Raw genomic sequence first — 21,646 nt, forward strand, 5'->3', positions numbered from 1 at the left:
TCGTGTCTCTTCTCTTCCGCCCACCCATGGCTATGTGCCTCCACTTCTGTCTTCTGCATGGGCAGGACTTGGCTTTCATAGCTACTTGGTTGTGGTTCAGACCATCTTTAATGCTTTTTACAATTTCATCCGAGCTTACTTGACTTTGCAAGAGTTCTTTCTACCTGTGGAAAATTCCAGTTCCTTAAAAGTCCTAGTAAACGAAAATTTTAGCATGGATATGTGTGTAGCTGCTTTGTGTTCATGTCAGATCCTGTTGCAGCCTCATGAACAGAAAAGGGCACCTATGTTATTATAGGGACTAGAATGAAAACAAATAGGCTGTCAGGACTAGAAATCTTAGTCATACCATAATATGCTGCCATATACCTTTAGAGGCATGACCTATACAAGAAGTCAGTTTCTTCTTGCCAGCAATCGTGCCATACCTCCAAATTTTGTTACCAGCTTAGGGTCTCTTTTATTTAAAGCAAAGATATGTTCATGCTTTTTCCTTTTTTAAGATTTTTAATGTCATAGTATTTTATCACCCTTTCCACAGATATGACTTTAACTGATTGCTCCAATACTGTCTCCTTGTCATTTGGTTGAGAAATATAACAACAGCTATCCTATATGAAATACTTTCCAGTGACCACAATATTGTACTTGCCTTTTCCCCAATTTAACAATCTTTTTTCTTTTTGATAATTTGATAATGTAATACGAACTCTTCTAAGGGATTTCATCTAAAAGAACTCTTTATTTTAACAGGTTACCTTTGATCCAGAAGTATTTTTCAACATATTACTTCCTCCTATCATATTTTATGCAGGATATAGTCTGAAAAGAGTAAGTGCTTGTGTATTTCATATACTTTGAACACTTTCATATACTTTGAAACTCCATGGACTTTGTCATTGTCTGACACTACAGAAACAGGCAGTTTTTTTTCCAGCTTTCCCTCCTTTCTCCTCTCCTTGCTGAAATTTATGCCTGTACAAAAAATTCTCTTACTTATTTCCTTTAATGAATAATACATTTAATATTAGCAAAGCACCCTAGAATAGAAAGCCTTTTTCAAATAATCGGTAAGTATTCTAACACACTGTAACTTTTTTCTTTTCTTTCTTTCTTTTTTTTTTTGTTAGAGACATTTCTTTCGAAACCTTGGGTCTATCCTAGCATATGCTTTTCTTGGAACGGCAATTTCTTGTTTTGTAATTGGGTAAGTACTTGAAGGTGAAACACTTTTTATCCTTCTAATTATGCTTTTTAAAAAACAATGCATATTTAATTTATGCAGTACTGTATTCCTGACTGTGTTTGCGGACCTTCTTCAGTAAAATGCATTCACTTAGATGATAAATTGTGTGAATTTTCCTTAAAGGTCAAGGTATTACCATACTTAAATGACATGAGTTAAATTTGAGATTAGTCACAGAATACTACAGCAGACGCATCTTTTTCTTCCTACTATATTCTAACTTCTTTAATAGTTGCTGTTTTTTCTAAAGTAGAAATGTGTCTATTGACCAGGTCAATAATGTACGGCTGTGTTACACTGATGAAAGTAACCGGACAGCTTGCAGGAGATTTTTACTTTACAGACTGTCTGCTATTTGGTGCCATTGTATCAGCAACTGACCCAGGTATGTGCATGTGAGAGTGGAACTTCAGGACTTAACGTACCATGTTTTGCTAGCAAAAGCACACATGTGTAATCCTTCCTTTAGGTGTAGATTCATAAATTCCCACAGTATGATACTTCCATTTGTAGAGGAAAAAACAAAATTCATGGATCCTTTTGGCTTAAACACACTGATTTTATTTTATTTTATTTTATTTTATTTTATTTTATTTTATTTTTTATTTTATTTTATTTTATTTTATTTTATTTTATTTATTTATTTTATTTAATTTTATTTTACTTTACTTTACTTTACTTTACTTTACTTTACTTTATTTGCTCATTACTGGCCCTCAGTTTGATGCTGTTGAGATGAGGGCTTTATGGCCTTTTCTTCAGAAATTCAGGTTGGTGTCTATCTTTAGTAATTGGGGATTTGGAGAATATGAACTAGATTAGTTAAAATGTGTAATAATGGTACACACTTATTTCATGCTTCAGGAAAGCCAGTTCCCTAAATATCCTCTGTTTGTATTCAGCTATCCACATGTGAGAGCAGGAAAAACAGTTTTTAAATGATTGTTAGAAGGCAGTTCTGCTACTGTCCGTGGGATTTGGTGTCACTGGTAGGCCTTACTATGCATTAGTTGTTTTTATATAAAATCGACTTTATATAAAATCGACTTTTTTTAAAGGTTTTATTTATTTACTTATTTTAGAGAGAGAGTGTGTGTGAGCAAGCAGTGGGAGGGGTATAGGGAGAGAATCTTAAGCAGACTCCGTGCTGAGTGCAGAGCTCCATGCAGGGCTCGAGCTCACAACCCTGAGACCATGACCTGAGCCAAAACCAAGAGTCGGATGCTTACTTGACTGAGCCCCCCCCCAGGCACCCCTGATGTAGTTCTGATATGAGCACAGCTGGAGAATGGATGTCATTCTATATAGTTAGGTTGTAGTTTTCCTACTGTGGTATTGATGAGTCTCACAGCTATGCTTATGGTAGGAACTTAGAGAGGATGCAGGCTGAAGACCTAGCGATGGGACTGGAGACTGGAGTTTTTGAACTAAGGATGCAAGGTTTTTTTCACTGGACTTTAGGACCTTGGCAAAGGTTTGTTCTACCTTTTGGCCTTGTAAGTTAATCATCCTCTTTAATTGTCATTCAGCACAATATAAGGTAGGATCCTAAGGTTATCTCTGAATTCCTGTATTAACTCTGATAACATAGGGCATTATATATAGGAAGTAGGAAAATTTGTTCTCTATATGAGATGATTTTATCAAGCTCAGAGGGCATTTTAGAGAGGCGTTTGCATAGTTTAGCATTTTAAAAACAAAATCAAATTGTTCCCTCCAAGACCACCAAGGCTGCCCCCTTTACTGTTTAGAGTTGCTCCCATTATCTGTATGAAGATAAGATGGTTTTTGCAAGGAGCCAGTGGTCTCCGTTTTCTGTGTCCTTTTGCTTAGAAGCAAGGTGCTCGACTTTTCAGTGTCTGAGAAATCTTGTCAGTTGGATTGGCTACATTACTTCAACCTTCTGGCTTTGTGTTGGTAGAAGAATTGCCTGAATGGCTCAAGATAAACTGTTTTGCTCATATTAAGTTGGACAGTTACATTTCTTCTGAGTTATATAGGCATTTATTTGCTCCTATAATCATTTGTTATTCTGCAATTGTTTATTTGTTAAAAGAGTGAGCCATAGGTTCTCTTTGCAAAATTCTTCAGTACTACTTCTGTCCTCCTTTTCTCCTCTTGGTAAGTTTTTGTATCAGTGTTTTCCAGATGAAATGCTTTGCAGTAAAAACTACATCTTTTAAAATGCAAGTTTCCTGTTTTGTTGGTTGGCATTTGAAGGGGCTCTCCAATCCCTGGTTATAATAATCTCTCATGTCTGCTTGGATTTATTTAGTGGTGAGCTATATATGACTCAGCAATTAAGGTTATAATGCAACTTCAATCTCATCTGATTTTCTAAGAATTTCTCATAGAATTGTTGCCTAGAAGAAGGGTTGTTGTGTTTTGTTTTTAATCTTCTCAGGCTGTAATAGCCTAATTGTTGGCTTCTCATTAAGTTAAATATAGCAGCTGTAATTCTGATCATAAATTTTATCTCAACCAAAAACCAAACTTGTGCTTTCATTTCCTACTGTCTTTGCTAAACTAAACCAGTGTGCTTGAAATTTGCAAGTCAAATAGAAATGAGTTGTAAAGCTCCAAGGAGAAGGTGAAGTTTGCAGCAAAAAATGCTTTTAGTAATACCCTTCTTCATCAAAGATTAATGATCACCTGGTCTGTAAGAAATTCTGCATATATTCCTTATGGAGAAGAAATGTACAAGACAAGATTATTAGCATTTGCATGAAACATGTAGGTCAGCTGAGTCCTCCAGGGTTAATTTCAACTATTTATAAGATAAAGGAAATATTGCGGGTACACAATTAGGGAAAACAGAAGTATGGACAAGGGACATACTGAATCTTTAATATGGTAAAAGAATGTTTATTGGGATCAGATCCTAAGAGGAAAAGATGCATTTCTTAGTAACCATCATAATCATCTATGAAGGAGACTATGTTATTTTTGTAATGTCTAAATACTCCTCTGACTCTTTCTACTTGCTAGTGACTGTACTTGCCATATTCCACGAGCTTCAAGTAGATGTTGAACTCTATGCACTTCTCTTTGGGGAGAGTGTCCTCAACGATGCTGTTGCCATAGTGCTGTCTTCGTAAGTGTTTGTTTTCTTGTTATCTTCTATATTTTGAATGTTAGGGTACTATGAACCAAAAGTCACTTATTGAATGAAGTGCATTACAAATGCAGACGTTTGAAAGACTGAGGTATTTTTTTCCTCTTAAAGAAATATCTACTTACAGACAACATGGAAAATGTGAGGAAGAAAAAAATGGTATATCCTTCTCACACCTAAAGACAATTACTATAAAAATTTGAGGGCACTGCCTTTTATTCTTACTTTCTATGCATGCTGTTTTTACATAGTTGTGATTGTGGTGTGTATATACTTTTTTATTCTGTTTTAACATTATAACATGAACATTTTCTTTTTAAATTAAATTATATTTTTGGAACAGATAATGTATTTACGTGGTTCAAGAATCAAAAATGTATAGAGGTAACCTAGAAAAGCCACATTCTTATTCCTGTTCTCATCCACCTGTCCCTCCAGCCCCTTATATGTAACCATTTTGATTAGTTTCTTGTGTATCCTTGTACTTCTTTATCCAAATACAGGCACACATATGAATAAATATACTTATTTGCCTCATTTCTTATTTTAAAAGTAGCATGCTAAACATATTCTATGCCTAGCTTCTCTCACATAACTATATCCTGGAGATCTTATCATATGGAAGCAGAGAATTTTCTCATTCTTTGTTTGCAGCTACAGAGTATCCCATGTGATTTACTATGAACTTATAGTTGGTTTAATCAGTCTCATATTGCTAGAAGCATAAAAGAGTTTTCAGTCCTCTGCTATCCCAAACAATGGTGCAGTGATTAACCTTGAACTCACCTGTTTTATACATGCATAGATATATTAGTAGGATAATTTTCCAGTAGTAAGATTACTATGTTAAAGGGTAAATACATTCGTAATTCTGTTAGACATTGCTACATTACCTGTCAAAGAGATTATGCCATTTTGCACATTAACCACTGAATTATGGGAGTGCCTGTTTCCTCATAGCTTCCTCAACAGAATATTTGTCAGACTTGTATTTTTGCCAGTTTGATGATTGAGCAATATCTCATTGTAGTTTAATCTGTATTTCTCATATTTAACATAAGCACTGCAGAAATGTCTGTTAATTTTTAGAAGTTTTAAATAATATATACTTTGAAAACACAATTATTGAAATGAGCAATACTTTAATCTACCTATAGAAGTTACTATACATGTTATTAGAAGGTGTTTGCAGGTGAAAGAATGAATCTGAACCTCTGAGGAACTCAGTCCTGCCAGCCTACTCCTACTAAGCAAATATCTAGCCCCGTAGACAGATGCCTTTACTTCATACCATCTAGTGGGTGAAGGCCAGCAATGCTGCTCAATATCCTTCAGTATACAGGGCAGCACCCACCACCCAACACATAATTATCTGGCCCCAAATACCAGTGGTGCCAGGACTGAGACACCCTGATGTTTTAATCAAAGTCACTAGAATGTTGTTCTTCATATTGCAGTTGGAATCACCTACACTTTTATATAGCATCTCTTTGTCTTTATTTATGACAACAAAATTAATACGTTTGTAACAAAAACATCAAAGTATTTGACTTACAAAGTAGAAAATTTCTGAAATTTCAGTCCTCAGATAACCACTGTTAAGGTTTTCATCTAGGCTTTTCCTTTAGGATATTAACATGCATCTAAATATATTAATAATTTTTATTTTATTTTTAATTTTATTTAAATTTAGAGTGTATTATTAGTTCCAGAAGTAGAGTTCAGTGATTCATCAGTTGCATATAACACCCAGTGCTCATTCCATCAAGCACCCTCCTTAATGCCCATCACCCACTTATCCTATATCCCCCACCCATATATTAATAATTTTTAAGCAAAAAAAGGCATAGTACTAAACATACTCTTCTGTAATTTGCTTTTCTCACTTGGACATTTTAGTGTGTTAATGCTTCTATTATCCCATTGTATGGATACAGCACAAGTTTACCTCTGATATCCCTTACTGATTAACGTTTGGTGTTTTCTAATAATGTATTATTGTGAATGGCACTGCAGTGAACATATTTATGTGTAAGTCTCTGTGAATCCTTGTGAGCTTTTCTGTAGGATGCTTTTTAGAAGTAGAATTTCTAGGCTAATGCATATTATCAGTAAAAAAAATTGAAAAGTACAGTCTTATTTCCCTCTAAAAATGTAATAAACATCTACTTGAAACCAGTTGCACTACATGTAAAAAGAGCTATACATATGATAATACCCAGCTTCTAGCAATGTAGCATAGGGAAATAGTCCAAAATTTGTAAAAAAAGTGCAAATATGCTCTTTCACATTTTTATTTTTAGTAGCAAAAATACTAGAAGCACCTTTTACATGTCTAACAGTGGGGAAATGGTTAAACAAATGCTTACATCCATTTGGACCACTTTTGAAGTCTTAAAAACCGTAGAGAGACCAGTAATTTATGTCATTATCAGATGAAGAAGCACAATTCAAAACTGTATGTTCCCTACAGTCATAACTAAACATGAAATAACATACATGTAACAAGAAGAGGGGAGAGAAATACAGAAGGCAAATAAGATAGCCCTGTCAGGGCAGTAGAAGGATGGGATGATTTTTCCCTCTGAGTTGTACACATTGTATTACCTTTATGATTAAAAAAAAAGTATATAAAATGTTGCTGCCTGAAGATAAAATATTGAAATTTTGGGAAAAATCAGTTAAGATTTCAATCCAGAGGCCAGTGTTTGGCAAAGAAGAAGGAAACAAGGGGCACCTGGGTGGCTCAGTTGGTTCAGTGTCTGCCTTCAGCTCAGGTCATGCTCTCCAGGTCCTGGGATCGAGCCCTGCATTGGGCTTCCTTGCTCAGTGGGGAATCTACTTCTCCTTCTCCTTCTGTCCCTCTCTCCTGCTCTCTCACTGTCTCTCAAATAAAAAAAAATGAAATCTTAAAAAAAAGAAAAAGAAGATGAAAACAAGCCTCTCATCTGTTCTCAGCCCACCATGCTTTCATGTGCTCTTGTACATTTTCATGATTAAAAAAATAAAATAATGATTGCTGTGAATCTTGAATTTATATGAATTAACTCAGGGAAAACAGTCTCAGGAGGCATGGCATAGACATTTTGTTCCAGCCAGCATTTTTTTTTTTTTTGAGTGAGAGAGAGGGGGCCGGGGAGGAGAAGAGGGACAGAGGAAGAGCGAGAATCCCAAGTAGACTCTCCACACAACACAGAGCCCAACATGAGGCTCGATCTCACAACCCAGAGATCATGACCTGAGCTGAAATCAAGAGTCCAATGCCCAATGGACTGAGCTACCCAGGCACTCCCAAGCCAGCATTTTGAAAATTGTCAGCAGAGAGAAAGAAGGTTATAGCAGCAAGATTCTTTCTGTTCTCCCAGCAGCTGCTTTATTTTCCTGTTATAATGTGGTCAGATATCATTTATGGTGGTGGGACCCATTATGTATAGATGAGATAGCATGACATTAGAGACCATTTCATATTTATTAAAATATTTTTTTTAATTGTGAAGGTATGAAAAAGACTTGGTGTACATGGTATAGCAAGCCCACTTTTCAGCCTTGAACGTTAAAATACATCATGGTAACCACAGGGAGAATTAATTATATTCCTAGGAATGTGTTTTTTCTCCTTCTTTTCTTTGACATGACTTGCATGATGTCTTTGAGTCCAGATTTTTTATAAAAACACTAATATGTCAATTAGCTGCAATGAGAACTGATTTAGTAATGGTAGGCACTCTCGCCAGACACCTGCTGGCAACAGTGATTTTCTCAGCCATTTCTATTTCCCAGGGTGACCGTTTCAAAAAGAAGTATTTCTAGACCAGGTTTGGACTTGTAAGTTCAAGATGGAAAGTGTCTTCTGTAATTGCGTTTCTTGGCCTCTCACAGAGTGACTTTCTTTCCAAAGTTTGAGGTAGAGGTCCAGCTGGGTAAGCTAAGTGGATTCTAATTCCTTGGATGGACTTTCAAGCCCTTTTCCCTATAAAAGTCCATTTCAGTGAGTGAATAGATGTTAGGCATTGGGCCCATTCTGGTATTCTAAAAGTTGAAAGGGTACTTCAGTCATCTTTTTTTCCCATAAGAAAAACAAAATGTGACCAGGTTGAGTATTGAGCAGTATTCATTATATTCTTATGCCTCTGCTGAAAACAAGTAGAATTTTTCATTAGTTCATTCACATTAGTATGTTGGGGCTTGTAGGCACTGAGTGCTAGTAAGTCTTGAACAGAGTCATAAAAGAATAATTCTGCACAGTATCTTTACACTGGAGAAAAAGGCTTGGTACAACTTCATAAAGAGGACCTTAAAACATTCTCTCTCTTGAAATTATCATTTAAGTAAAAGAGGGATTTTCTTGCTAGCTAGATCCACCACAGGGTGTTTTGGTAACCTTCTGTCCTTATTTTGGCAATTCAGATCAAAAGTTTTTGTCCTCTTTCCCCTCCCCCTAACCTCTCCCCCCACCCTGATTTTATCTTTTAAGCTACATTGGGGAAGGTATTCATTGTTTTTGATACTACATTAGAGAAGGTGTTTATTATTTTTGAAGATAACTTTTAAAGTAAAAATTGCTTCTAGAAGTAAAAACAATCTCTCTTTTGTAGCTCAATAGTGGCATACCAGCCAGCTGGAGACAACAGCCACACCTTTGATGTCACAGCCATGTTCAAGTCTATTGGGATTTTCCTTGGGATCTTCAGTGGATCTTTTGCGATGGGTGCTGCTACTGGTGTGGTGACAGCTTTAATATCCTTTTATTAATCTTTCCTTGTTAACCTAAAAAGTGGTTGAATACTGTATTCCATGGTCTCTCCTAGTTCCATAATTTCCATTGTGTTTAAATTATTTTTTTTAAGATTTATTTATTTATTTTAAAGAGAAAAACAGAGTGAGAATGGAGGGGGTGGTGCCAGAGGACAAAAGTCTTCAAGCAGACTCCCCACTGAGTACAGAGCCTGATGTGGGGCTCCATCCCATGATCCGTGAGATCATGACCTGAGCTGAAACCACAAGTCAGGGCAGCGCCATTTGCCCAGCGGTTTAGCGCCACCTTCAGCCCAGGGCATGATGCTGGAGACCCAGGATCCAGTCCCACATTGGACTCCCTGCATGGAGCATATTTATCCCTCTGCCTGTGTCTCTGCCTCTCTCTCTCTCTTTCTCTCTCTCTCTCTCGCTCTCTCTCTCTCTCTCTCTGTCTCATGAATAAATAAATAAATCTTAAAAAAAAAAAGAAACCAAGAGTCATATGCTTAACCGACTGAGCTACCCAGGCACCTCCATTGTGTTATAGTTCTTAACCTTTGTTTTTAATGAATTTATTTACTCACGAGAGAGACAGAGAGAGAGAGGCAGAGAGGCAGAGACACAGGCAGGAGGAGGAGCAGGCTCCATGCAGGGAGCCCGATGTGGGACTTGATCCCAGGACTCCAGGATCACGCCCTGAGCCAAAGGCAGACGCTCAACCTCTGAGCCACCCAGGTATCCCTATAATTCTTAACCTTATGACCAAAGACTTGGTTTGAAAACATTAGGTAATCACCCTTACCAATAAATAAATAAAGGAATTTCATTGTTTTGCATTAGGCTCCATGCTCTCCAACTTTCACTACAAAAATCTAATTAGACACAGTGACCCTCTGGGAGTGAATTTTAAGGTTGTAGACTAAATTGACATAAAGGTAAATACATTTCAGTGAGCCCCTAGATATTCTGCACTGCTGTTCATTTGCTCTTTGTTGAATAGGACAAATAGGAATTGTACGACAATGATGTCAGTTGAACAAAATAGGCTTCCTGGGTTTGGACAGATGGGAATTCATCTCAGCTCTTACAAGTTTTAACCTTCGGTTCTCGAGTCATTGGCACTGCTACTAGTTTGCTATTAGAAAAGTCATTCTGGTGCTCATTCAGAAAATGCTTCCTGAAATGCTTGCCTGCTGCATGCCAGATGCTATGCTCTGGGCATCAAAGATGGACAAGACAGACATGGCCTCTGCCTTATTGGAGCTTATGGTATAGAAGAACCAACACTTGACCTGTGGGCCCTCAGTTTAGGAAGGTGGCAGACAGCAGGAATATGAGTGGGACTAGATGATCTCTAAAGAGCTTCTAGCTCTAAAACTTCTAAGAAATATTCATATAAAACAAATACTTTTGGGGGCACCTGACTGATTCAGTTAATAGAGCAAGTGATTCTTAACCGCAGGGTTATGAGTTTGAGCCCCACATTGGGTGTAGAGATTACTAAAAATTAAGATCTTTAAAGAAAATTTAAAAAACCAATACCTTTTTCAAGGATTTGTAAGTTTGCTCTAATTCAGCTTTGTGCTGGAGGAGACTTGTCTTTTGGCTTTTTACAGGTGAACTGAGGCACAGATAGACAGTAAAAAAGTTCTGAAAGATAAGCCAGGACAAATCATACTGCTGTCCCATTATAATCTTCTTGAGGGTAGGGAGAGAATTCATCTGAGATTTGTCACAGGTCTACACGGGCCCTTCTCTGGTTGACTAACAAATACTTTTTAGATTAGGGTAAGTGAGTGACATGCCATGGTTTCTTCATCACAGAATACTCTACATCACGGAGGTGCTAGGGGATTAAATAAACATGAAATCTCATGGAAATGCCATATTCTTAGTAAGTGTAAATTGCTATAATTATGGAAGCCGTCTTGCTTTGGATTGCAGGTTAATAGACGTGGCCTGTTGTATATCTGATCTGTTGTTCATGTCTCTGTCCTTTATAATCTGGTTTCTGGCAAGGCGTGCGATACCCATAAAACAATTGGATTGACAAAACTGTGGCTCCCTCATAGAAGCAAAGACTGCTGACTCCTCAGTCCAATGCTCATTTTAAGAAGTCCTTCATGTTGGCACCTCCTTATTCTGTGTCCTGTGTTAGATTGGAGAACCCTTCTTGCCCTTTCATGGTTGCCTTGCCTCAACTATTATTTTTTGTAGTCTTACTTCTGTTTTACGAGATCTCATTACCGACCTTGACAGTCTTACGTGACAAAGTTCACCAAATTACGGGAGTTCCAGCTGTTGGAGACAGGCTTGTTCTTCTTGATGTCCTGGAGTACCTTCCTCTTGGCTGAAGCATGGGGTTTCACAGGTAGGGTCCTTTCTCTTTTTGACTCTAAGCCTTCATGGGGAATGACTTTGCCAGTCATTTTTTCTACACGTGGGCACATCTTCTAGCATCTGAACATACTTACTAGGGTTGGGATTTATGCTGTCCCTTTAGAATATAAAAAAGATTTTTAATAGAAGTGATTCATCTTAACAAAGTAAGTCACAACTGGAAATTTCAGTGCTAAGCACATGATCTTCTGTAAAATAAAAGCCTCAATATGAATCAGAGAAGGACAAACACTATATGGTCTCATCCATTTGGGGAATATAAAAAATAGTGAAAGGGAATAAAGGGGAAAGGAGAGAAAATGAGTGGGAAATATCAGTGAGGGTGACAGAACATGAGAGACACCTAACTCTGGGAAACGAACAAGGGAAAATGGAAAGGGAGGTGTGCAGGGGGATGGGGTGACTGGGTGACGGGCACTGAGGGGAGCACTTGACGGGATGAGCACTGGGTGTTATGCTATATGTTGGCAAATTGAACCCCAATAAAAAATATACAAAAAAAAAGCCTCAATATGAAAGTCAAGAAGTCTCCTTTGATGTGAACTTGGAACTTGTTGTCTTTGTAGGTGTGGTTGCAGTGTTGTTTTGTGGTATCACACAGGCCCATTATACATACAATAATTTGTCCACAGAATCCCAGCATAGAACTAAACAGGTAAGAGAAACTTTATAGTTTGTGAATAAACTTTTCCTCCTTACAGCAAAACCAAAGTTTTTTTAACTGAAAAATCATTAATTGGTTCCAAACAATGTCTACTCCTTTCAGCTCCTCTTCCTTTGACTCTAGAGATAGATGGGATTGGCGGGTTGAAGAGTAGCAGCTTTAAGGTAGAGATAGTTCAGCAGAATAGCTAGGGGCCATTATTACTGTGGCTCCAGGGATCAGTTGGCTTCCTTTCCTTGTTTCCCTAATCAAATTGCTTTTATGAGGAATGTTTTGGAAGTTCACTCGGGTCTGACTAGGAGTACCGCTCAGTGATAGAAACAAGATTAATTTCTGATCTGACTGGATCTACTGCCGGCTGATACAGAGAAGATCGACCTGTTTCAGGCCCTTCACAGCTGCTCTGTTTCCAGGAATGTCAGCTACACCAGTGTTTAGGTTTCATATGGTACTGAATGATCAGGTGTGCAGAGTACCTGGAGGGAACTATAAAGGAAATAGGCATAGCATTTCCTAGTCTTTGTTTAAGATTTTATTTATTTATTCATTAGAGACACAGAGAGAGGCAGAGATATAGGCAGAGGGAGAAGCAGGCTCCATGCAGGGACCCTAACGCAGGGACTCAGCCCCTGGACCCCAGGATCACGCCCTGAGCCGAAGGCAGATGCTCAACCACTGAGCCATCCAGGTGTCCCAGCATTTCCTAGTCTTATGAGGCATTTGGGACCATGAATGAACAATATGTAATGTCTACAATAGAAACAAATGCATACTTGATTATAATTAGATGTTTTCAGTTTTGCCAGATGACTACACAGTGAGATTAGCCTGGAAAGGGCTCCTTTTTAAAAATTTTTATTTATTTATTCATGAGAGACAGAGAGAAAGGCAGAGACACAGGCAGAGGCAGAAGCAGGCTCCGCATGGGGAGCCTGACGCAGGACTCAATCCCAATACCCCGGGGATCACGACCTGAGCCAAAGGCACATGCTTAACCACTGAGCCACCCAGGTACCCTGGAAAGGGCTCCTGATAAAGCAGGAGCAAATGTCCTTATTCTTTTTTTCTTTATTCTGGAGCTACAAATTTAGTATATGGCCTGTGTTTTTTTCCTAACTTCTCAAAAGAGATTAGATTTTTCTTCCCCCAAGCATATACACTGGGCTACAAATCCATCCCTTTTATGAATTAATTCACTGCAGTAAGCATAGAGAGGAAAATCAGCTGGGGTGTTCAGTATTTTTCTAGACAATGGAGTGGAGAATTCGAGGAAAACAAGGTAGGAGTTTCCAGTCTTGTTGGTAATACAAAGCTGTATAACATTAAAAAAAACAAACCCAGGGGATCCCTGGATGGCTCAGCAGTTTAGTGCCTGCCTTTGGCCCGGGGCATGATCCTGGAATCCCAGGATTGAGTCCCGCATCAGGCTCCCTGCATGGAGCCTGCTTCTCCCTCTGCCTGTGTCTCTGCCTCTCTCTCTCTGTCACTCATGAATAAATAAATAAAATCTTTTTAAAAACCCAGATTAATAGAACTTCTATATTGTGTGTTTCACATGATATGTCATACAAGAGGTCACAAGGGAAATGGTCTGAGGCTTGAGGAGGCTAGGAAACTATCATAGAAGAAATGGTTAACCTAGAAAGACAGGAAGGATTCAGAAAAACAGAAAAAGCATAAGAAAAAAATCAAAAGGGAAACAATACTGGCAAGGACAGGAACAAAAAGGTAGCTAATGTTAGCGAAAGGAAGGCCGAAAAGTCTGGCACAGGGGTGGGCAAATGATGGCCAAACCTCCCTGTAAAGTCTGTGAGCTGAGGATGATTTTTACATTTCTAAATGGTTGGAAACAAAAGATTTTGTGACACATGAAAATTATATGACATACAAATTTCAGTGTCCATTAGTAGTTTTACTGGCACACTGCCACTGCTATTTTTTTAACATGTAGTCTGTGGCTGCTTTTGTGCTACATTGGTAGAATTGAATGATTGTGATGGGCCCTATGTGGCCCGCACAGCCTCAAAATATTTACTCTCTCTCTCTGGTCCTTCATAGGAAAAATTTGCCAGCTCTTGATTTTATGGATTAAAGCAGAGAGTCTGTGTTGTTCCAAATCCTGGTTCCACTACTTGCTGGCTGTGTGACCAGGGGCAAGTTCCATAACTTCTCTGTGCTTCAGTTTTGTCATCCTTAAAATGAGGGTAACAATAGTACCTACCTCGTAGAGTTGTGAGATTAAAATGAAATAATGCTTGTAAAGTCCTTAGCATAGTATCAGGCACATAGTAAAAAAATGGATAAAGTTAAGCCATTATCATTAAACAAATAAGTAACTAATGATAATAGTATATTAAGTCATTTAAATTAAGTACATGCTTATTTCCATTTTTAATTCCCATTTTTCAAGAATGAGGCAAGCCCAGTTTAGAAAGGTTATCTTGCCCAAAGCCACACAGCCAGCAAGTGGGAAAAGCAAGATTCAAGCCAAGGCATTTTGACTCCTGGGCCCATGTTGTTACTTAACCACCACCCTGTTTTAGTGGGGCAGAGGGCTTGTGTTCAAGAGCAGTGGTAGATAACTCGGATGGACAGAGGGATGCTGGATTACAGAGGGCCTGGAATTCATTTGGCAAGTCACCAGGCTCAGATCCCTGCTCTGTCAGGAACACTTGACAAGCTGTGGCGTGAAGGGGCAGGGGTGGGCAGACAGCAGCAGGGGGACAGAGAACAGGGCTATCATGCGTAAACCCATACTCCCTGAACAAGGGCTGAGACCCATGTAAAAAGTGAAATCAGCAACAAGGTGGTGATATGAAAGTTGTCATGAAACATTTGATGCCAAGAGAAAAGAATTTGAACTGGATCTTCCAGTCTAAAGGAGGGTGGCGTCTTCAAACTGCCATGTCAAGAGAGACTCACTGGGTGAGGGTGCAGAACAGGGGCAACAGGAATACAGTTCAGGGTCCTTTGCATTATTATGGGTGGGGTGTAATGAAAGCTATAGACTAAGGCAGTGACGGGCAAGAAACATCCCCAAAGAAAACTTGACAGGGTTTGGAGGAGGAAGCGGAGGACAGTGACTGAACATGGGGATTGACAAAGGAAGCTAATGGGGGATATGCGGGAACATTTCTGGCTTTTTCTGAGAGACTAGAAAATGTCATCTCTGCATTTGCTTCCTCCCAAAGCACATATTTTAGGGATATACATGAGTTTTATGTATGTGAGGTGTCTTCATCTTTATCTCCATGATGTTTGTGTTTTCAGATTACGTAACTTAATGTATTTACTGGACTAACCTTTTAAAATTTCGTTTCAGTTGTTTGAGCTTCTCAATTTCTTGGCAGAGAATTTCATCTTCTCCTACATGGGACTGACACTGTTCACCTTCCAGAACCATGTCTTTAACCCAACATTTGTAGTAGGCGCATTTGTATCCTTTATTATGTGTTCTGTTTTGAAAACTTCTTTTCAGTTGAGATTTGCACATGTTTTCTGGATGATGGGTGATAAGAATACATTTAAATATATAAAATTTTCCTCAGTGAAACAAAGAAGGATTCCAACTCTTGTTCCTGTTCTATTTTTTATTCTGTTCTCTTTTCATTTTCGTTTATTACACAAATAACACAGGTTGAAATGACAGAAAAAAAAGCCTTCGCTCATTCCACCAGTCCCTGAGAATAAAACTGTTTATCCTCTGTCACTAAATGGAAGAGAGAGAGAGAGAGAGTAGATCCTGGGAAAGAGTTTGCCAGTCTGTACCACAGGGTAGTAGTTGCAAGATGGTGAAAGGCTAAATGAGGCTGCTTTCCTCTGGCTCTGGCTCTGGCTTTAAAAACCAGCCAAAATGGGAAAGCTGGGTACATGAAAGAGAGCACTCAGTAGTGCCAGCCTCAGGAGAAGGCAGGAGAAAATGAAATCCAACATGTGGGCAGGGTTTGGCCTCCAGAAGGAGGAGGAACAGCCCCACCATTGTTCCAGGAGAGGACAGGGAATGTAAAGATGCAGGTAAACACCTGTAAGATGGAGTTCCTGTTTGATGGCTTCTATTTTTATCTGTAAAGTAGGTGGTGAGAGCATCTGCTGAGAGGGAGGGAGGAGTAGGTGGCCTATCAGTTATTTATTGTATAACAAAGTCCCCTAAAGTGTAGCAGCTTAAAACAACAAACATGTATTACCTCACACAGTTTCTGAGGGTCAGGAATCCTAGAACAGTTTATTTATTTTTTTATAAGTATTTTTTTTAATTTATTTATTCAGAGAGAGAGAGAGACTGAGAGGCAGAGACACAGGCAGAGGGAGAAGTGGGCTCCATGCAGGGAGCCCGACGCGGTACTCGATCCTGGGTCTCCAGGATCAGACCCCGGGCTGCAGGTGGCGCTAAACTGCTGCACTACCGGGGGTGCCCCCAAGAACAGTTTAGTTGGGTTCTGGCACAGCGATCTCTCGTGAGGATGCGTCATGCTCTGGACTGGGGCTATACTCTTTCAGGACTTGACTGAGGTTTGCAGGATCTTCCCCAAGTTCACTCACATGGTCATTAATCAGAGGCCTAAGTTATGCTTCAGGGGACCTCTCCATGGGGCAGCTCACAACATAGCTTCCCCCAGAGGGAGCAAGCTGAGAGAGCACCAAGATGGAAGCTGAAGTGCTGTTTATAACCTAATCTTGAAAGTGACCATCATCCCTTCCGCCACATTCTATTGGTCACACTGGTGGACCCTGGTACGGTGTGAACAGGGACTACACGAAGGTTTGAATACTAGGAAGCAGGGATTGGGAACCATCTTGAAGGCTGGCTTCCATGGATGATAGGAGTTTTGAGGAGAAGGCTTGGAAATAGACATAGAGAGTGGACGAGCAAGTGAGTGAGTTGACTGAAGAAATGCAGTAGGATTGCCGAGCAGCATTAAGGACTCATTTGAGTTTGAGGAATAGGTACTAATGGTAGAATCAAGTCTGCCCTGTTGTACAACTTTGTTCAGGAGTACTTGGCTGGAAGCATGGAGGAAAGAGAGAGATGGGTCCTTTGAGGTTTGGGGTTTAGTCAAGTGAGTACAGTGAAAACCCAGAGAGGGGCAAATGAGTATAGGGTACAGGGAAGAGTGTTACTAAGATGTGGCTGAGAAAGGAAGTGAAGAAATGAGGACTGGTTGTTTGAGGGAAGACTTGAGGGCTCTTTGGATGGGAGGTCCCAGGGAGGTAGAGGTGAGGAGCCATCCAAGGGGAATAGATAAACCTGAAACATGAAAGCAGAGAATGTGTTTAGAGAGGGAGATGTTTAAATTAGTGGTTTCCAAAAGAACTGTTTTTTAAAACTACTTCAGAATGAAGCCAAAGAGATTACCAGAAATATTTTTAAAATTAAAGCTTGAAGCAGGATCTCTATTAGAAAGCAAGGTATTACTGAAATGCCATTCTGTATTTAATCTTCTGGGAATGAACTTCAAGCAAAAAAAAAAAAAAAAAAAAAGAGGAAAACCCTATTAAGAGAAGAAACCTAGCTGTAAGACTCCCATGAGATCAGTCACTTCATATCCTGCTAGTCTTTGAGAAACATTTGAGCAGTCAACTGGCTCGATCTACTATCTTATCCTGAAATGAGCCTAAATATTCTCTATAGGTTTCTGAGTCTGTAAGGACTCAGGTTCCTCAGTGCAAAAGCCTACCATGAAAATTGACTTTTACCAGGGGAGAGTTGTCCTCTTGCTGGCTGTATTAGTTAGGATATAGGTTTGACTTTATGTGCCAGTGACCCAAATTAACCAAGGTTTGTTTATTTTTTTTTTATTTTTTCACTTTTTAAAAAAGATTTTTATTTATTTATTCATGAGAGAGAGAGAGAGAGAGAGAGAGAGAGAGAGAGGCAGAGACACAAGCAGGGGGAGAAGCAGGCCCCATGCAGGGAGCCCCATGTGGGACTCGATCCTGGGACTCCAGGATCACACCCTGGGCTAAAGGTGGAGCTAAACCGCTGAGCCACCTGGGCTGCCCTAACCAAGGTTTAAACAAGACAGAAGTTTCTTTCTTTCTCATGTCAGAGTCTGAACTGTTGTGGCAGCTGTGCTCCACAGGGTCATCAGGGACCCAAGCAGCCTTTTTGTACCCATCTTTAGGGAGTTGCCATTATTCTTAGGGACCAGCATGGCTCACCCCTGTGTCTGCCGTTTCCTTTTAAGGACATGACCCCAAATAGGCACACATCACTTCCGCTTAACATCCATTGGGTTACACGGACTTACAAGAGAAGCTGGGCATTCTATTCTTTAGGTGACTATGTATGCAGATGAAATTTGGAGGTAAAAGTGAGGAGGGTCTATGACTAGAGAGGAAGAGAAGTCTAGACAATGAGGATATAACTAGCAGTCACTGCTACATTGGCCCATGTGTTTTGTTATTATTTTCTTATTTTTTTAGGGAATTGCTATTGAATTGTTATTTAATTGTTATTTATTTAATTGTTGTTTATTGTTATTAAAACCTTTGCAATCTAAAGTAGTTTTAGATTTATAGGAAAATTGTGAAGATAATACAGGAAGTTCTCATATAGCCCACACCCAGGTTTGCCTGTTATTAATATCTCACATTAGCATGATACACTTGCCACAATTAATGAACCAGTATTGACACATTATCTTTAGATCAAGCTCATACTTAATGCAGATTCTCAGAATCATCCTCTTGATAATCTGTGAACTCCCATTCCGGTAGTGAGAAACCTGGCTTCCACCGTCCACCATCCTATTCCCTTAATTGTTCCATTCCAGCACATATAGGAGTATCAGAATTGTTAACCAGTACTCCCATAGCAAACAACTTGACTAACAAGCACATGATGCTTATGTGCAGTTCCTTGTGCTGGTAATCTTACAGCCTCTGTACACCTCCAGTGTTACTTAGGTCAACACTGTTTACTCCAACTAGTTTGTTTTTTCTCCTCCTCCAGTTTCCCCAACCTTGTTTTTTTTTTTTTTCATCTTAAATGTTCCTTTATATCCCTTTTAGAAAATGGGACGGAGGCTGTATTATGACAAAATAAACATTATAATTGCAAAGCAGGAATCTCTACACACAGCAAGCTGGGCAAAAAGACATGAGGACTGGTTTCTAGTTAAAGCCAGTCTGAATTTCCATTAAGACTTCCATTTGAAGCAGCGTGGAAGTATAGACTTGGAGGAACACATCTAGGCTAGTAGGAATTTCAGTTGTAGGAGAGATTAGAGCTGCCCTTTTCTTTGTTCTGAGGAAGCAAGGGCAAGTTTAGTCTGTATAACTTTCCCTCCCACCAACACAGACTTAAATTAAGATGGCTTAACCTATGATATTAATAATCTTACCATTATACCAAAGAAGATCAGCTTTTAAATGTGTTTCTATTCATCTAATGCATTTCGCATATGTTAGAGCTGCACTGTCCAATTTGGTAGTAATTAACTGTGTGTAATTATTTAAATTTAAGTTAATTTAAATGAAATAAAATTGAAAGTTTATTTCCTTGCTACTCTAGCCACATTTCAGGCACTCACCATGTTAGTGCAGATACAGAACATTGTTGTCATCCCAGAAAGTTGCATCAGATAGCACTGTTAGCAGAGGCAAAAGACTGTTAGAGACTGAATTTCTTTTTTTTTTTAAGATTTTATTTATTTATTTGAGAGAGAGTGCGCATGCGTGGTGGTGGGGGGAAGGACAAGCACAGGGCTCAATCTCATGACCTTGAGATGAGCCAAAAATCAAGAGATGCTTAACTGAGCTACCCAGGTACCCCAGAGACTGAGCTGAAGATAGTCTCTCACCATCTTGAATGTGTAGCCTAGATAATATTAATAGTAAAAAGAAATCGGCCTTAACATTTTAATTTCAGATTGCTATTTTCTTGGGAAGAGCTGCTAATATTTACCCCTTGTCCCTCTTACTTAATTTGGGTAGAAGAAGTAAGATTGGATCAAATTTTCAGCACATGATGATGTTTGCTGGTAAGTTGTAATTTTCCCTCTCTTGGCCCACTCCAAGAAACCACTCACAACACATATGCTAGCTTGATTTTAAACAGAAATGATGTGCTAATAATATAAGACTCCCTTAAACCTTGAAGTTGCAACCTCCAATGGAAAATTCTTTTTATAGTGTCCTGTTCCGTTATGTGATAATTTTTTTCTGGTTTCAAATTCCTGATTCAGAAATATGTCACATGTAGTGGAGAAGATAAAGATTCCTGCATTTTTACACAAAAATTTATATGTGAGTTTTTATGGCAGTTATAGTCATAATTGCCAAAACCTGGAAACAGCCCAGTGGGTGAATGAATAGGCAAATCGTAGGACATCCATGAGGCCATGGGGTGTTCCTTAGCACTAAAACGTCAAACTAGTGATACGTACAACAACATGGATGCACCTCAGAGGCATCACCCTGAGTGAATGAAGCCAGTTTCCAAGGATTATATCCTCAAAAAGATAAAAGCACAGTGGTGGTGAACAGCTCAATGGCTACCTGGGGTTTGGCAGGGTGACAGAGAGGTTGGGCTAAAAAGATATAGCACCAAGGATTTGGTGAGGGGGAAGGTAGGGGTGGTGACACTGCTCTGTGCTTTGGCTGTGCTAATGGACATGCACCTGTGCATTGTTAAAACTCATAGGACTGAATGTGAAAAAAGAGTGGATTTTACTGGATGTAAATATAAAAATAAATTTTAAAATATTTCTAAAGGCCAGCACATGTCAGGATCCTCTAATTCTCTGTACCTATACATACTTTTGTATGTTAATATATACTACATATTTGTTCACGTGCTTCTAAGTTCTTAAGACTGTTCCTTATTTTTCTGAATTTCCGAAGCTTGCATTGGTAATGAGTTATTGAAAAAATGCCTCTTTCATGCCCTTGCAGGCCTCCGTGGCGCAATGGCATTTGCTTTGGCCATTCGAGATACTGCCACTTACGCACGGCAAATGATGTTCAGCACCACACTTCTGATTGTGTTTTTTACTGTGTGGGTATTTGGTGGTGGCACCACTGCCATGCTGTCGTGCTTGCATATAAGGTAGGTCATGTCTGGAGACCTCATTTCAATATTAAACTCTTAATTTAGGGTTTTTTTCTTTCAATTATGAGAAAAGTTTAAGCTTTGGCGAATGTATAATGTTTTATTTTTTCTTTTTAAAAATTATGTAACCTGTAGTACAGAGAAAATGGGAAATGTGCAAAAGAAAGTTAAAAACCATTGTTTACACTTTGAGGGTTGCCTTTCCAGATCTCTTGCTATGTGTTATATGTATTTTTAACAAAAAGGGACAGCACTGCAGGTATTCTTGTAAAGCGATTTTTAAATGTAATATAGCATGGACATGTATGTTAGGAAATATATTTGCATTAGAAATTCATGGCTGCATACATCATAATTTATTTAACCAAATCCCTATCTTTGTATTTTTGCATTGTTTCTAGGATTTTTCTGTTACCATTACCATTTGAGAAT

At 38.9% G+C, this 21,646-nt stretch overlaps 1 protein-coding gene across 7 annotated transcripts in view; it reads left to right on the plus strand.

Annotated features, from left to right (window-relative positions):
• SLC9A6 (solute carrier family 9 member A6) overlaps window positions 1-21,646 on the plus strand; it is a 56,137-nt gene that overhangs the window by 11,288 nt on the left and 23,203 nt on the right. For all 7 annotated transcript variants that reach the window (XR_005985643.1, XM_041740803.1, XM_041740807.1 and 4 more), the window contains 10 exons: window positions 754-831; window positions 1,131-1,207; window positions 1,519-1,631; window positions 4,235-4,340; window positions 8,957-9,098; window positions 11,364-11,469; window positions 12,065-12,153; window positions 15,485-15,598; window positions 20,033-20,144; window positions 21,058-21,211. Coding sequence is in view for 6 of the 7 variants with exons in the window: in XM_041740803.1 (XP_041596737.1) it covers window positions 754-831; window positions 1,131-1,207; window positions 1,519-1,631; window positions 4,235-4,340; window positions 8,957-9,098; window positions 11,364-11,469; window positions 12,065-12,153; window positions 15,485-15,598; window positions 20,033-20,144; window positions 21,058-21,211 (1,091 nt within the window). In the remaining variant the exon portion in view is untranslated. The remainder of the gene's footprint in view (window positions 1-753; window positions 832-1,130; window positions 1,208-1,518; window positions 1,632-4,234; window positions 4,341-8,956; window positions 9,099-11,363; window positions 11,470-12,064; window positions 12,154-15,484; window positions 15,599-20,032; window positions 20,145-21,057; window positions 21,212-21,646) is intronic.

This window comes from Vulpes lagopus, chromosome X (genome assembly GCF_018345385.1).
Source record: "Vulpes lagopus strain Blue_001 chromosome X, ASM1834538v1, whole genome shotgun sequence".
NCBI lineage: Eukaryota > Metazoa > Chordata > Mammalia > Carnivora > Canidae > Vulpes > Vulpes lagopus.